The sequence below is a fragment of the Marmota flaviventris genome, chromosome 13, assembly GCF_047511675.1.
Source record: "Marmota flaviventris isolate mMarFla1 chromosome 13, mMarFla1.hap1, whole genome shotgun sequence".
NCBI classification, from domain to species: Eukaryota; Metazoa; Chordata; class Mammalia; order Rodentia; family Sciuridae; genus Marmota; species Marmota flaviventris.
Genome location: NC_092510.1, coordinates 41,482,388 through 41,501,019, shown reverse-complemented (window position 1 = coordinate 41,501,019; position 18,632 = coordinate 41,482,388). Strand labels below are relative to the sequence as shown.

Genomic DNA, 18,632 nt, shown 5'->3' with positions numbered 1-18,632 from the left:
TTTACCTGAATTTATCTGCTAAGCCCCGAGAAGCTTGACTACCACCTCTGATGACTCAGGTGTGCAAGGGATAGGAGAGAAACTCAGAGCTTGCCCCAGCAGGGAGTTTAATAAAAGATACCTATGTAAAGTTAGACTGTAAAGAACAATATCCACTGTACAAAGGCAATTGAAAACAAAAACAAAAACAAAAACAAAAAACTGCCAAGGAGAAGAGAAAGAAATAGCAAGAAACATTTCCATGTTTCACCTATGGTACTGAATAAAAACTAAAGCTCCCTGATGATCTGCAGCCACAAGTCAGCCTTCACCCTGATTTGCAATTTGTGCCATTAGTGTGGTTTAAAAAAAAAAAAAAAAAACCCTCAAACTACAAAATGCAAAGTGTTCCAGATTGTTGTAGTACCCTCAAATGACCAGCAGAAATACAAACAAATCCTCTCTGGTAGAAGTCAAATGTAATCCAGGCCTCAAAGTATTCACATAAATAACTTTCAAGAAAAATAATTGGCTCTCAGTCAAAAATCCTAAAATAATAAAGAAACGAGTGAGAACCTAAAGAACCAAGTATAAGAAACAGACTTAGGAAGATTTCAGATATTAAAATTAAAGGACACAATATAAGCATGTCTTTTAAAGAAACACAAGATTGAAAGTTGGAGCAGGAAGCCTAGATAGGAAAAAAACTTAATTTTCTGAGATAAAAATGATTAAAAACTCAACGGACAGATCTAGCCACATATTAGATAAAAATGAAGACAGAATTGGTGAAACAAAGATTGACAGGGAAATTTTTTCTAAAATGCAGTTCAGAGAAATAAAAGAAATTTAAAAATTCAAAAGCCAGGTTAAGAAACATGGAAAAAAATTGGGTATAGTGGTGAACACCTGTAATCCCAGTAGTTCGGGAGAAGACTGAGGCAGAAGAATCAAGGTTTAAAGCCAGCTTCAGCAACTTTAGTGAGGCCCTAAGCAACGTAGTAAGATCCTATCTTAAAATAAAAAAATAAAAAGAACTGGGGGTGTAGCTCAAAGTGCCAAAGGGCTCAATCTCCAGTATAAAAAACAAACAAACAAACATACATACACACAAACCCACACACTAAATAAATAAATAAATACATAAAAATTCATAACATGTATTAGAGTTCCAGAAAAAGAAACTGCAGGAGAGGCAATAAATAAGGATAATGATGGAGAATTTTTCTAGAACATATGAAAGATATGAATCCTCAGATCCAGCAAATCTGAATTGCAAACAGGATTAAAAAACAAAATCCTTCACCATTCACATCATAGTCAAATCACAGAACACAAAAGACAAAGAAAAACTCTTACAGGTAGCTAGACAAAAAACAACAAATCTGAAAAGAGAATATAACTTGACTGAAGACTTCTAAGTAAGCAGAACTGAAAACCCAATGACAATGGAATTTCAGTGAATATAAAAGAAATAATTATCAATCTAAAACTGTATAACAAGCTAAGCTATAATTAAGTCACAGGGTGCAATAAGCCATTAAGACCAAATAAACAAAAACTTCACTGAAAGAAATTCTGATGGATGTATTTCAGGCAGAAAATGATCTAAGAAGGTAAGAAAGAGAGGTGACAAAAATATTGGTATACATATGTGAGGTAGAACTAAGTCAACAAGAAAAGTATTCTAATATTTAACTGAAATTTTAATGTAAGATATCTCAGTTTCTTCCTTGAAACTAATAAGATTTTTTTATTAATAAGTTTGATTAGATTTACATGGGTACGCTCAACCTCTTTCTGATCCCAAACATCTTAAGGCTCCCAATTACTAATATGGATACAGGCATAATACATTACAAAATTCAGAAGACATATAGCAATGAGATTATACTGCTGTTATATACAATTCTGCAAAGGTAACTGGCCTTGACTTAAAAATAGATTCATTCATCACATGTCAATTATGTGTTTCTCACTAAACTGAATTAAATTGGTGTAAAAAAATAAGAACCAAACTATACTCAAGCTTGTAGTCGAGGAGGGGGAAATATCTGTAAGCAATTAAGTTTCAGTAAAGCATTATAGATGTTAAGACTTAATGTGCAAAGTATAATGAAACAAAGGAGGGAACAGTATTCTAACTAGTTAACAAAAAGATATTTCATTTAAACTATGTCAGGAAATATGACGAGATGTCTGCCATGTAGAAATATGAAACATTTTACATTTTAGACAAGAGAACAGTGTGAGAGTCAAAGGTATAAAACAGCATGGAGATATCAAGGTATCAAAGATCTGTAGACAGTTTGGTCACCTAAGTAAAGTGTAAGACTATAGTTCCCAGCCTGTGTGCCAATGTACACCAGAAAAGGGCAAAAGACTTACAGAGATGCTATAAGATAATTTTCAAAAGAAACATAGTGATATACAGCATGTGTTGGACACAATGTAAATACCTAGCTGCAGTAGTTTACAACTGCAATTCATTTTGATGTTATCTCTTCATGAAGAAGGGTTTTCAGGAGCTGCTGTAATACAAAGTAAGTATTCTGTGAAAATCAATGTGAAACCAGAAATGTGGATGGTTGAGACTGTGCAGTCTCCAAAAGGCATACACACTCCATTAAACAAACAAATAAACAAACAAAACCTATGTTTAAGAATGTTTCCATTTATAATACACACACACACACACACACACACACACACACCCCACACACATATATATATAAATTATATATATATTTATTTAGTGATACTGATTGGCACCAGGGCCTGGTGTATGCCAGGCAAGTGCTCTACCACTAAGCTAACATTTTCAGCCCAGCTGCTCAGTTAACCCAATACCTATATCTACCTTCTCCACTTCTGCTAATAAAGGCTTAGAAAAAGCTATCATTTCCAATCTGAAGCCTGAAGTAGCGAGGCTTTATGGCCATAAAGGAGATGAAAGTAGAAGACAGTTGAAGTAAGTAGGAGGCAGGGATACATCTGGGAAAGCGTTTGCTTTTCTCATTAAAAAGAAAAAAAAAAAATCAGATGTTTTGCATCTTTTCTGCTTGACTCAAATGCATTATGCTGGAGATTTGGAGCTACCTTGTGACCACCAAAAAGTTCAAATGAAGGTCAGTAGAAGCTTGCCTTTGGATTTTATGCTCTTTGAGAAAATAAATTCTATTTGTTTAAGCCACGGTAATTTGGGTTTTCTGCTAATTTAGTCAAAAGCATCTTCAATGATGCAAAGTTTAGGCTTAATTTTGTGAATAGCAGAGAATAAAGAGTTCAAAAAGAAATTCTTATTTATTGCTATGTATCCAGCAGTTAGAAGTGTCTAACGTGTATTTGTTTAAAACTGAATTGGAAGACATACAGTGGGAATGAAATCAGGGAAGAGATTATGGCAAAATCCAGATAAAGAATACAGGGGTTAAAACTAAGGATAGAAAGAACTAAATGAAGGAATAAAAAAATATCTTAGCAGTCTATCCTGTTACACAGAAATCTTTGGGTTACATAAAACCTTGTTACATGTTCTAATAATATTTACATATAGCAGGTATCATTTAATTTAAAGCCAGTATTTGTTAGACACAGTATTACTACTATGTGTTACCTTCCTTTATCTGAGATTTTACTGTCCATATTTTCAGTTACCCAAGTTCAACTATGGTCTGAATATATTAAATGGAAAATTAAAGAAATAAATAATTTATAAACTTAAAAATGCATACCATTCTGAGTAGCATGATAAAATTTCACTCTGTCCTGCTTAGGGTATAAATCATCATTTTGTCCATTATGTCCACATTGTATACACTATTTACTCATTGTCACCTAGTAGAATCTCAATTATTTGACTGACTATTGTGGTATCACAGTGCTTGTGTTTAATAATCCTTATTTTACTTAATAATGACCCCAAAGCACAAAAGCAGTTATGTTTGCAATTCAGATATTCCAAAGAAAAGCTGGAAAATGTTTCCTCTAATGGAAAGGTCAAAGTTCTCAGGAAAGGAAAAAATTATATGCTGAGGTCGCTAAGATCTGTGAAAGTAATCAATATTCTATCTGTGGAACAGTAATGAAAAACTCTGTGTTAATTTTGCTGTTGCACCTCAAACTACAAAAGTTATTTTTGGAATGTGTAATATATGCACTACAAAGATGGAAAAGATATTAAATCTGTGAAATACATGAACAGAAAATTAACAGCAACATGTTGCCCCAGAAAGCATTGAGGCCTATGTGAAGAATTCAGAAGTGATCCTCTTTCTGAAGAGATAATGATCCATTTACTACAAGTAAGAGATGGTTACACAGATTTGTGAAGAAGTTTGGACTGAAAAATAATAAACATTACTGGAGCTGCTGCATCTGCCAATGAAGAAGCTGCTGCTGCATTATTCAGAAGTGAATAAATTGATCAAGGAGAGAGAATACCATTCAAAGCAAATCTTTTTTTTTTTTTTTAAAGAGAGAGAGAGAGAGAGAGAGAATATTTTAATATTTATTTTTAGTTCTCGGCGGACACAACATCTTTGTTTGTATGTGGTGCTGAGGATCGAACCCGGGCCGCACGCATGCCAGGCGAGCGCGCTACCACTTGAGCCACATCCCCAGCCCCCCAAAGCAAATCTTCAGTTGAGAAGAAACTGGGCTTAAGATGCCCAAAAGAACTTATATTCATAAAAGTAATAAGGAGGTACCAGGGCAGAAAACACAGCAAGGCAGAATAACTCTGGTACTAAGTGGCAATATCTTAGGGCATATATTTAAAGCCAAGCATAATGTCTAGAGCACTAAACCTCACATTCAAAAACAAAAATTATACTTTGAAAGAGAGGAAAGAGAAAGGCCACTTGCATATAACTTTTATTTCAGTATATAATTGCTCCAGTTTAGTATTTTTTAAAAAATATTTTATTAATTTTAAATTTTATATATTTATGGAGTAGACAATTCAATACATTTAATCAATGTGTAATTATCAAATCTGGCTATCTTTTACTATACTTGATTAATAAGTAAAACTTTATCATATAGGAAGAAAACACATATAGTACTATTCATGGTTTTAGGCATGCATTGGAAGGGTGAGGAGGGGTGTTGGGATGTATTCCTTATAGACAGAGGAGGACTAAACTAAAAACTCTCTTAAAAAAATACTCACCAGGATATTGTTTTGCTGTTAGCTCTAATTTATGAGACAGCAGCATGGCTCCAGTGGTGTTATCTATTGTATAAACCTGTACAGAACCACTGTGAAAACAAACAAACAAACAAAAAAACTTTTTGTGAAAAAAAAGACAAATATAAATAGAGCATTTTATGAGAACTCTTATGTTCTGCTAATTCGAATAAAAAGTAGAACAAAATTGTTTTGTAAATAATTTCACGTCACCTCATGACTTTATGCAGTTGCATATTCTGTATTCTAGCAATTTTGTTTCTAGATATACCCCAGAAATTCTTGTCTAATGTTTATTACAAGACGTGAACAATGTCCACTTTACTAGGTGTAATTGTAAAAGAAAAAAAACTGACTATAAAACAACATGAGTAAGGGAAAATAAACTGGCATATTTATATAGTGCTAATACCATAGAGCATTGGAAAAAAAAATGAATGAACTTTAGCCACATGCAAGGCAAGGAGCTAACAAACATAAATTTCAGATAAGTGATTGCCCAGATGGAGAAAGGGGAATATTAAAGAAAGCCAAAAAGAAGGCTTTGTTAGTACTAGCAATGTGCTATTTCTTATGCTGGGTAATACAGATTCTTATTGTTATATGTGTTATTCTGTATATATGATATATATAAATAGTTCATTTAAAAATATTTATACGTTTCAAACTTACAAAGGGCCTAAAACAAAAACTAAAATCTCTATATTACTTCTAAAAAGGGGTGCATCATTTTGTGTTTATAGGATTATTCTCACTTCAAAAGTTCAACACACACTCATTTTGGAAAGTGAGTTGGCTAATTCAGTTACATTACTTATACAATGAAATTAAAATGAAAAAGAGAAACAAGTTTGTTTTCAAAATACTTTTTAGTACAAGTCTGCTTTTGCAGATGAGTGCCAGAATGAAGAATTAGAAGAGCTTGAAGACGCCAAACACAGAAATGATAAGGAAATGGAAATGTTAATATCCCGATTTGATTAGTACACATAAACATCTATTGTAATATCATGCTGCACCTCATATTTACTTATGATTATTATACCAAAAAGACTACTGCTCCTAAAGCAACTGAACAAAACATCTCTATGATAGAAATATGGCTATTGTTAACAAAAATGATCAAACTTAGCATCATTAATATTGGGACAACTTGACATTATTGCTGAATGATGCCACAGAAAGTACATCATCAACCAGGACAAAAATGTTTACCCAGAATCCAATTATTATTGGATTCTGGGTAAACATTTTTTACCATTTACTTAAATGGTTAAGACATTAAATATAAAGGTGAAGAACTAGGTTGTCCAAGACTGACCTATTGCAAAATGGCATCTTAAAAGAAAGCTGGCTTCTACAGAACTCTAAACACGTCAGCTATAGCCTACAGCTCCAGAGCTCTGGATCCTACATCTGGCTCTGCTAGACCCCTGGGTACCAGACCTGAATACAGGTAATAGAAGAACTGCACACTTACCACTACTCCTGTCTCTGTCAGTTTTCTCTAAATGCTGTTCCAAACTTGTTGTGTGAGCTTCCCAGTCATTTAACTGTATTTGCTCAACAAAACCAGTTTTCAGGTTAGTCATTATAGGTGTTAAGAGAAACTAATTAAATACCATCATGAGGAAACAATGAAGCAAATTTTAGAATGTAGAACATTCTGTAAAGAACTGATCTGGACTTAAAAAAGTCAATGCCATGAAAATAAGAAAAAAGGCATAAGGATTGTTGTAGGAAAAAGATAACTAAAGAGAAATAACAACTGAATATAATTCATGAATTTTGACTGATTCTGGTTTAGAACAATGGAGTTATAAAAGAAATTCGGGTAACACCTGAGTTAATTTGAACATGATATTAGATATTATTAGGGTATTGGTTTTTAGGTACTTATCATTAATCACTTGCATGTGATAAAGATAGTGGGTTCATGTTAGAAAAATGTCTCTCTTTTTTTGAAACCAAGACGTAATATAAAGGTCAACCAACAGAAAAGTTGATGAATATGATACATTATTCATAAATCAACTAAAAATGGTTATAGCTATTGGCAAATACTATGGATGAATTCACAATGTTGACTGATACAAACAAGATAAAAAATGTAAAATGTGATTCTCTAAAGTTCATAAACAGGTAAAACTAAATTATGGTCTTTAGGAATGTATACATGGGTAACTAAACCATAATGAAAAATAAATGATTATCAAAAAAGCCAAAATACCGTTACTAAGTTAGGGAAGGAGCAGAGTTACAATTAGAAGCAATCTAGTTGTGAACAGATAGATGGTTGTTTATATTAAAATTACGTTTTCATTTTTTTGGTACTGGAGATTGAACCCACTGAGCTATATCCCCAACCATTTTTATTTTTTCTTTTGAGACAGTCTCACGAAGTTGTTTAGGGCCTCACTAATTTGCTGAGGCTGGCCTCAAATTTGCAATCCTCCTGCCTCAGCCTCCTAAGCCGCTGGGATTATAGGTATGTGCCACCACGTCTGCTACAATTACCTTTTAAAGTGTGAATATTTAGGTTACATACCATTCTGTATGTATGTTTTTAATTTATAATATGAAAGTGAAAAGGAATGTTATAAACTTTATGCCAATAAATTTGACATTATATGAAAGAAACCAATTCATAGAAAAACATAACTTACCAAAATTAGAGAAATTGAAATCCTCTTAAATATATTTTAAAAACTGAATTGAATCAGGCAACCAAAAATTACCCCAAAAAGAAAATTAAGGCCTAGCTGGCTTCATTAGCAAATTCTGCCACATATTCAAAGATGAACAGAGAAAAATTAGAAACGCTTCTTCAACTTATTTTATAACCTTGCTTGACTAGGAGTATTAGATGAAGGAAATGTACTCATGAACATAGGTTTTAAAATTCTCAAAAAAATGTGAATAAACTGAATCTACAACTATAAAAAAATGCTTGTATATCTACATTTAACTCAATGAGAAGCAATGTGTTCAGAACAAGTTCAAATAAAAATAAAATGAAGAGCCTTCACTCTACAAAGGTTACTGAAAGTGTAATCAAGGTAGTGATTTGTAATAAAAACATCTTTGATATTTATTTGGGTGGAAATGATGTGGCTGGAGACCAGACTAGATGCACATGCTATAAAATAATTAAGTCTTATTTTGAGAGCAAAAAGGAATTTCATATATAACACAGTTTTTGAAAAGCACTATACACATTGCAATGTAGTCTTACAACTGACTGAATTAAATTTTTTAAAAAATTATGTTAAATATTTCAATTTAAGCTAATGTATAAGCTCAAAGTCAGGAATCCTTGTTTTTTTAAGGTATTCTAGGTGTTTAGACCCATGTCCAATACATGATAAGCACATAAGACATTGTTTAACTGAATAATTTTATTCCATTTTATTTTTAAAACCTCTATTACATTAAAGTTAAACTAAGAAATTGATTTTGCGTCTAAGCTTTAAATACACTTCTTAACTAAGGCACATCTACTAATTTAAAAAGGCAATAGCAACACTGATGTGTTAAAAGGGATTATTAAGAAAAAATAAACATCTTCTAGTTTTATTTATTTTTGCTGTACTGGAGATTGAACCCAGGGGTGCTTTATCACTGAATTACAAACCCAGTCTTTTTTATTTTGAGACAGGCTCTTGCTAAGTTGTCAGGGCTGGTCTCAAACTTGAAATCCTCCTGCATTTGTTTCCTGAGTTGCAAGGATTATAGGAATAAACCATTGTATCAGGTTCAGATCCTCTTTTTAACAATAAAGAACCTAAATTTTAACTGATTTATTCTTTTTAACTTGTAATTCAATTTTCTACAATTAAAGAAAAGCTTGCTTTTACAAATTAAAATGTCCAACCTCTCAAATCTGCCCCTTTATCTTTGTTTCAATCTAATACCTTTAGACTTTATGATAAATTATAATAGGCATGATAAAGTTTCCAAGTGTGGAAAGACATCTTTTAAAATATTTTGTTCTTTTTAGTTATACATTACAATAGAATGTATTTTGATATATCATACATACGTGGAGTTGTGGTCTACATATGTGGAGTTACACTGGTCATGTATTCATACATGAATATGGGAAAGTTATATTTAATTCATTCATGGAAAGAAACTTTAAGTCTAAAAAATTATTTCTGATAATAACTTAAAAATTCAGAAATCTATATAAATACCTTGCACAACCAAATGCCATTAGTCGATATTTGTTATTTACTGCTACACATGTTCCATCAACAACATCCTGTGGCCAAACTCCATGAAGCTGCTATAACAAAGAAAAACGGTTAAAGCTTAAAAAGTATTTCCTCAAATTTACTGTAGCCAGTATAATTCTTCTCCAATAAACACGAAGTTTCCTAAAACTTTATTTGGTTTCATCGCATAGGAAATATCCCATCAGACCTACCATCTGAATATTCTCCCTTAAAAAAGTCAAATCTTTCATCAATTGTTCAATAAATATTCCCAAGTGAACTCAATCCAATAAGAGTCAATCTAAAACACTAAAAAATTAATATCCAATCTCAAAACTTAAACTAAATGAAGAATGACCTGTTTATTTTAATGTAAAGCTTTTGATAACAAAAACTGCATCTCTCTTGTTCAATATTAAAATTCTCATTACCTAGCGGAATGTTTAACTTCCCAGGCAGTGGAAAGTAGTGAATATTACTTGGCTTATTAGAAGCAATTCATTATCTGTCAATTGCTTACTATTCTTTACTATTTCTTTACTATGTAGTAAGGCTAATGGCATTATATCCAGCAGCCTGATAGAAAAGCGCAAATCTATTTCAGGTGATTCTCTCAAATGACCTTTCCAAGCTTTAATTTTCTTATCTCTAAATTTCTTACCTCACAGTGTGGCTCAAAGATTAAATGAGAATGTCCATATATACTACTTAGTACAATGCATACAATTCAATAATTTAAGTACTCCATAAATGAATGAAATTATTATTAATCTCATACGCTATTTAATTCTGTATATACAGAATAGATTTTGCCCATAGTTGTTAGTTCTTATTTGCCAAAACAAGGATATTTAGCTTATAAATTGTAAAGGAAAGGTCATGACATTAGTTTAGAAGCACAAAGTAGAGCTATAATAAAGCACTTTATTTATTTATTTTTTATTTGTGCACTTTGTTTTTTAATGATCCCCAAAGTAAATGTTAGAAGATGCATACAATATAATCACAACTGTTTGAACTTTACTATTACAGATTTTATTCAATTCCAAATGAACTGCATAATCTAGTATCTCAACAGAGAATAGTCATGTGTGAATGACAAATGATCAGACAAATTTGTTGTTCCACAATTTTATCACCAAGCAAATATCAGTGTATATCTTCACAATCTAAGAAGACTATGACATCACTAGGTGATATAATATTATGGGACCATATATTCCACATATATGTGGAATATCATTGATCAAAATGTAATTATGTAGCACATGACTGTATTTGCTCTTTTGTAGAGATTTTACTTATTTTTCTTTTCTTTTAATATTTTTTTAGATGTTGATGGATCTTTATTTTATTCATTTATATATATGTGGTGCTGAGAATCTAACCTAGGCAAGTGCTCTATCACTGAGCCACAACCCTTTTCCTTTAGACTATTGCCACTTAAACATATTTCCATGTACTCTCTAATTTAAAATTGCTTATATTTTTACTTTCCTTTTACTTTTGTGTAAAATAAAATCACAGGTCTGTTTTTATTCAACATGCTTGTGAGATCTATTTTGTTGCACACAGCATTGTTTGTTCAAGTTTACTATATACTTAAACACTGGGTTTAGCTCACTGGGTCTCTGGCCTCCCCTAACCAGGAAATTCTTTATTATTATGTTACCTTTTGAAAGTCTTCATGTATATTTTTTAAAGTTTTAATCCAACTTTTTGGATCCTCAGCAGGATTTTTTGCCCTAATTTTCTAGCTCTATTGAACAGAGAAATGGTATAATGTATGCATTTTAACACATTTATTAAATGTCATTTTGTGTATTTCCCAATTATCAGTAATCCATATGTATTATACTCTTATAATTTATATTTTCCAGTTATAACATTTAATAATGTTCTTCTGCTTTTATTTTTTAAATCCTTATTGGAAATTTCTTTAACCATATAACCAATAAATGATGAGAATAACTGAACTAATTTTAAATACTCAGAAAAATATTAACTACCATTTCAGCTCAAATATTTTTGTTTTCAGTACAAACATTTAAGTTCTAAATATAAATATATATACATCTTGTAGAAAAGATTTTTATTTTTATTTGTATGTTGACATTAAGCTACCAAAAATTCATTATTTAAAGAATAATTTATTTGAAGAAGAGCAACAACAAAATTCCCCTTAAAAACTTGAAATTCTTTCCCATTAGAGAGCAGACTGAAAATGAATATTTAGTGTCCATAACTCCTAAAGCCCACACTTTCATATAAGATTTTTTCCAAAAGCATAAACTGACAAAGACAAAGAATGGGAGAGAAGGCAGAATTTTTAGACAACTTTGGAAGCTGGGAAGCATATGGATAAGTAGAGCCCTTCACTGGCAGTAAAGAATACTGAGAAATGGCTAACTTTACATTGTAGTATACACGAAAGGCTTGGAAACTAAATTAGAACTGGCTTAAAGCCCATTTAAGAAGCACCTGGTTTTCTCAATGCTGTGCAGCCAAGAAATACATAATCTATACTCCAACAGAAAACTGGACATTTTTCATTGGAGAAAAACAGGAATGTCAAAGATAAAATTCACACCTTGAAATTGGACCCTTTAGCCTAACTCTTTCATAACTCAAATTCTAACACTACAGGAGCCAGGTATACATCCACTGGAAAGAACTAAGACTCTTTTCCAAGGAATAGTGGAGAAAGAAAGATGATGGGATTGAAGAGGAGGGGAAGAGAAAGAAGGGGAGAGGAAAAAGTAATGAACATAAAGATAGGGGGCTCCCCAAGTAAATAACTAAATAAGATTATCCCATAGTGAAGATCATATAACCAAATTCACCAAAACTCAGTTTTCAATAAATCCAATTTTATTTTGGGTCTCTATGACAGCAGCAAAATCCATATAATAATAACCATTAGCAATCCAAGGATCTCATATAAATAAAAGAGTAATGGGAACCCTCAGGGTGATGATGATGAAAAATAAAAAAAAAAAAATGCAGCTATGTTAAAGGAATAAACGAGTTAAGTGGTAAATACATATAATGTAAAAAACACTTATTAATTCCTAGAGGGACAGAAAATCTGCAGAAAATGAAAAGAAACCATACATGAAAACTAAACATACAACAGGGCTCAGGAACTAATAGGGTCTACATACTGATAAAAATATAAAAAATAAATGAATAACTTCATTGAATAAAATAAAAGTCCTTCAACATCTTAAAAAAAAAAAAACACAAAACTTCATTGAGAATATGGAAAGAATATGAGTATGTTGGGAGTAGGGAAGCGGGAAGTGAATGGCCATTTTCCATAGGAGAAAGTCAATAACACAAACTAAAAACTAAAATTAAAGACAATGCTCAGAGCAGTAGAGGAAATATCCAAATAACTAGTACAAGAATTAAAAGGCATATGCCTCTGGACAGAAACCATTAATTTTCTTCAATATGTCTAATATAATTTTGTCTATACACATTGTTTATACATACATATGTATATAGTTAAAAAATTAATAACTCCTAAAATCTTATATGAAAATAGAAAATGGGGAAGGATTTAATAACAAAGATTAACATTATTAAATGCAAAATAAAATAAATATTCAAAGTAAATAAGCCATACCTCTGCAGTAAATCTACTTGACACTGGTGTAATAAATCCAACTTTACCATCATTAAACACAACAGCAAATCCATCAAGTGTGGCACAGTATTCCATGTCTCTGATGTGCACATCGGCAAAGCCCAGAAATGAACCTACTGAGGAATAAAAAAGTGCACAAAATAGGTTTATGAGTATAATAAAACTATCACACGTTTGCTTGCAAACCCTCTAAGAATAGTTAAAATGACAAAAATTATAACCTAATGACCCTAAACAATTAAACTAAAATCAATGCTCATCCAAAGAAAATACCTAACTAGGTTATGTCAAATATTAAACAACTGGTTCTACTTTCTGTAGAAAGTGTAATTACCTCTAGATGATTGCAGATCTACTGAAAAGGGTACTGTGCAAAGATTAATGGCTTTCCTTCCATTTGTCATTCCTTCCCAGTGAATAAGATGAAGAAGTCCATCAGAAGTAGCAACCAGAAGATCTTCCAGTACAGACTGCAAACTGTAGGGAAATAAGCAACTTAAATCACTTTTAAAAACATGCTAGGAAAGTAATGACTATGAATATAATTACTCTGGAAAAGGCTAATGCAAAAGAATCATGACATCTCCATTTATATGCAATTTACTATGACTTTTACCTATGTATAATTCAATCTAGATTCAGAAATTCAGGGAAAAATGATGGACTATGTGTAGCCACAGTTACAAACTTGATGAATTGGGTTAAAAACTAGAAATGCTGAAACAGCAAATTAGTAAAGAGAAGCACAAGTGATAAATGACATGAAAGGAAAAGAGGAGGGGAAACCATAAAAAGAACAGACATTAACAACAGGATGACAATCTAGAGCCATGGACTGTGGAGGTAATAATACTCAAGCATTGTCCAAAAGAATTTTCAATAATGATGGAAATGTTCTATATTGGTACTATCTTATAAAAGCAGCTAATAGCCTTATGTAGTGAATGTACACTTGAAAATTAATAGCATATATAATCTCTACATTAAAATTAACAATGGCGCAACAAAACATGACCAGACATATGAACAGGAACATGTGACCCAAATTTCAAAAGAAAAATCCATCAATAGAAATAAATGACCAATAAAATCAGCGGATAATGATTTTAAAGATGATAAAGAATCTATACGAAAAGACAGATACATCATATACCTTGTTTAATTAAAAGTAAACAAAATTGTTAAAATAAAGGCTGATGTCAGTTGTTAAAGTAATGAATATTTCCATAAATGATGGCAAATATAGGGCTTGCCCTAAGCCATCCAAGTGCTACTAACGATTCCTTCCCTCATGAAGATCTAGTATATTAAAGGATTAATTCTTGGCATACATGCCAGGACCCTGTACTAATAACCACAACTTTTCATGCTATATGGGTTCTCAAATATTCTGAATATCATCCTTGGTTTTAAGTACATACAAGATACATTTAAATACACTTAAGTTACGTCCTCAGAAAACCTCTTCAATCACTGGCTGCATGGGCATTATAACAACTATCTGGTATCCCAAATATGTGTATGTATTTTTAAATTAGGATCTTATTGAGTTATAAATAATTTAATATGGTTAGAGAGCAATATAATACATATATGCTTCCATGTGTACCTTGAAGTAGAAGAGTGTTTCTGATTAATCAAAATTATTTTAAACATTATATGAATTATATAATTCACATGTTAAAAACTCCAAAAATGTTATTATTAGAGACAGGGTCTCACTGAGTTGCTTAGCACTTCACCCTTGCTGAGGCTGACTTTGAACTCATGATCCTCTTGTCTCAGCCTTCCGAGTTTCTGGGATTACAGGTGTGTGCCACTGTGCTGGGCCTCTTTTTTTTTATAGGTTCTTTTTCTATCCTGTTTCCATACACCAAACAGGTTTTACCACCAAGTGGACGTAAAAAGCCAAGTTTGTAGTTTTCACCTCGCATGGTACCCATACGTTCAAAATTCCTTCTACATAATAATCTATCCTGAAAAGAGATATTGCTTCCAAATTTTATGATGATCATTGTCAAAGCAAACTATACTATAACTGTTTTACAGCACCACTTTTCTTTTTTGTAAACTGTACTGAAATAAATTAGTCATCATTGCTAATGTTTTTTCTAATGCAATAAAACAGTAATCATCCCGACCCTCAAAAAAATCTGTTCTACATCAAGTTACATTCTTAAAAAGGATTTCAATGCTGAAATATATAAAGTCTTAAGCGATGAGTAACCTTTTGACGAACGTGATGATTATCCTGAATTCTAATATTTTGTGACACTTCCACATTTAAGAAAATAACAGCATTCTTTTCTATGAGAATATAAAAAAGATGGACTAAGCAAGGCGGACAATAGCTAACAACTTGCACATGATTTTTCTGTAATATGTTCCAGTGTCATTCTATTCTAATAAGAGAAATGGTGAAAGAAGCCATTTCATTAAAATTGTAAATCAAGAGGATCTTTCAAAAAATAGGTATTACATTTATATAGTTCAATACATTCATATTATATTCATATGGCTCAATATTTTTACAAAGTAAACAGTAAAAATATCTTCCCAAACCTGTCTTGAGGCTACTTGGTTCTCATCCCCAGTTTCTTATGTATTCTTCTAGAACAATAAATATTCTAATACTACCATCTTCTCTTATATATATCATAATATTAATATTAAAAGTATATATTATAATATTCACATTGTTTTTTGTCACTCACTAATATAGTTAGAAAGCTTTTTTCAGTAAAGAATATCCTCATTGTTTTCACAGCTGCACATTATTTAAAAACAGTTTCTTACATTTACACAATGGCAACAATATGCAGTTAAACTAAGTGGCAGCTAAAATGTCAACCATGAAGCACTTTAAGAAATAATGTCAAATTATAAATAAGACCACTTATTTCATCAATAGATGTAAAAATAGATTTTTGGTGTAAAAACAGATTTTTGGTATTTTGGCTGCCTTGTCATAGAATCTTTATTCTTACTTGGATCAGAAAGTTTAATTTTCTTCTAAATTTCCTAGAAATATATGAAGGCTTTGAAAACAAAGGCACTTTCTCTTTTCCTTAAATTATGATTACGTAATGATTTTTATCACTATCTTTTAGAGGGACATGGATAATATTATTTAGTCAAACAATTCTAGACCTTATCAAAAAATGTAAATTCCAAAGTAAAATTACCCAATTTATGAGCTTTATTATCACAAGTAAAATAATGTACTATTTGTAAAACTTCAAATGTCTTAATCAAGCATTTCCATTTGAATTATAAGAAATGCAAGCAATTTTCCTGTTGATCATGTTATTAACCAACTACATTGTCTACTATCATTACAAAATGCCAAATTTAACCAAAGCACTGTACCTCATGATGGGTGCTTGTAAATCCAATATTTTCCTCATCTCTAAATTTAATGCTGGAGCACAGTGTTCTTCCTTAAAATGGGGTGTCCCCTTCATTTGTGGACTTCCTCTAAAAGAAACAGCACAGGGTTAAAGAGAAATATTGTGGCTAATTTACACCCAATTAAATAAACATAACTAAACTTAAAAGTCAGGTGTTTATCCTTTAGATTCTCAAATGAAAAACAGATAAATTCTATTGTAATAGACATATCTATTTGTTAATTGGAAAAAAGTAAGTTTGATCAATGTAACTTATATTGGAGAACTGAAAGTTGAGATTCTATGTGTGGGGGGCATTTAAAATAAAAGTGAAGTCTCAAGAGAACCAACAGACATTTTGTTTAAAATGACTAAGGAAACTCTGTGGATTGGAAAACAATGGAAGAAATGTATTATTCCATATATAGTAAATGTTCCAAGAGGTCCACATTGTTACTTCATCTAATCTTACTCCACACTTCATTTTTCATTCCTGTTCTTTTGTTATATTAGAACTAAGTCAGATTCAGGAATATAATTAGATGTTTCAAAAATTATTTGGTAATAATAAAAAGCAAAATATCTAAACTTTAAAAAAATCCATGGGTGTTAAACGGCTGCACTATAGTGGCTAGGTCAACGCCAACATAATTGAGCTGCCACATAACCCCCCTCAAAAGGACTACATGAGTTGATTTGGATTCTTTATTTCCATGTGGCATAAGAGCAGGCTATTATTCACTACACTACTTTTCTTCCTCAATGCCTGAGTTGGGATTTAATATAATCTGTCCCTTTTCCTACTGTTGGCTATCAATTTTGGCAATAATTAGCCTGCTGACATCACCTCTCTTCCTTTCCACTCACCTACAATCCTGGTACTATTTAAAATTACATGCAAAAGTTGAACAGACCCAATGGCTTTTAAGGTTCCTGGCTTTGTGAAAATTTTGTTGCTCAGAAACTTTGCTTGCTTACTTTTTATTTCTGGACTATTTTTCACAGGTTTGGTGGTGGCTTTTTGCCATCTTGTCCTGCTACTGCAACAACATGGAATATTTGTTTCTATATCTGAATGGCTGAGCCAATTAAGTTAGCTACACGAGTTCATGTTCAACTAATATTTGATCAACATGAAAGTCTGTAAAATATACATGGGTAACATTTAAACTGCTAATCATATACTCTGGTAAATCTCCTGAGACATTCTCTAAGTATAACTGGTTATGGAGTTAATTTGTATTTTTCAAAGTAGTACAGAGACAGTATTTAAAATTCAAATATTGCTAGAAGGCTTGTGAAAAAGAAAAAAAAATATATATATATACACATAGTGGTAGTCTTTTCAGTGGAAATTTAAGATATATCTACTAAATGCAGGAGATTCTTATTAGAACAAGCCAACTCCTAAAGACAGCTTTGAGTTAAAATGGAGAAAACAAAACAAAAACTAAATATTTGATATTAATAAATTCCTATATTTTTAGATTAGTAACAGTGTGATTTTGTTTCTTTAAAATATCTGTTACAGATAAAATTAAGTAGTAAGTATTGAATGATAAAGTATCTGGAATTTGCTTTAAAACTTTATAAGTATGCATAGAGGAAAGGGTAAGGCTAATGACTCTGGGAGATGAATATATGGGTTTTCATTATATTTTTCTTTCTGGTGTATATTTTTACAAATTTTGTAACAATATATTTCCCTCCTCATTTAAAAGGTTTTGTTGCAGTGTCTTATATTCTCATGAGTGGATATGGGATTCAATCTCACACACACCCTTCTTTTTATAGTGTTAGGGATCCACCCTAGCCCTCAATGATATTCATATTCATAGACTTCACCCTTTTTTCCCCTCTTCCTATCTCAAAGTTATTACAATCGTTTTATTATCCGTTCTGAATTTTCAGAATGATGTACTTTACACAAGTATGTGAATTTATATCACTGTGCTGGGCACTTGACCTGTTCAAACCAATGATGTCTTTAGGTCTACAAAATTTACATATTTTGTTTCCTTAATATATTAATAGGGTTCTTTGTTTCCTGTTATCTCTTTCTGGAACTCTTGTTCAATTAGATACTGAGCCTCTTATTAACCTCTTTCTCTATTTTGTTCTATATTCTATGTCCAGAGATAGCCTTTCAACTGTGTCATGCTTTTCTTTTCATCCCACAAACTTTCTTAGTTGCTCTCTCCTTT

At 31.6% G+C, this 18,632-nt stretch overlaps 1 protein-coding gene across 6 annotated transcripts in view; it reads right to left on the bottom strand.

Annotated features, from left to right (window-relative positions):
* The window catches only part of Ric1 (RIC1 homolog, RAB6A GEF complex partner 1), a 135,509-nt gene that overhangs the window by 52,246 nt on the left and 64,631 nt on the right, over positions 1-18,632 (bottom strand). For 4 of the 6 annotated variants that reach the window (XM_071600619.1, XM_027943060.2, XM_071600618.1 and 1 more), the window contains 5 exons: positions 16,409-16,516; positions 13,374-13,516; positions 13,019-13,155; positions 9,367-9,458; positions 5,153-5,241 (listed from right to left, as the gene is read on the bottom strand). In XM_071600619.1, the coding sequence (XP_071456720.1) occupies positions 5,153-5,241; positions 9,367-9,458; positions 13,019-13,155; positions 13,374-13,516; positions 16,409-16,503 (556 nt within the window). In that variant the 5' untranslated portion in view covers positions 16,504-16,516. The remainder of the gene's footprint in view (positions 1-5,152; positions 5,242-9,366; positions 9,459-13,018; positions 13,156-13,373; positions 13,517-16,408; positions 16,517-18,632) is intronic. The other 2 variants (XM_071600617.1, XM_071600616.1) reach the window with 2 other exon arrangements.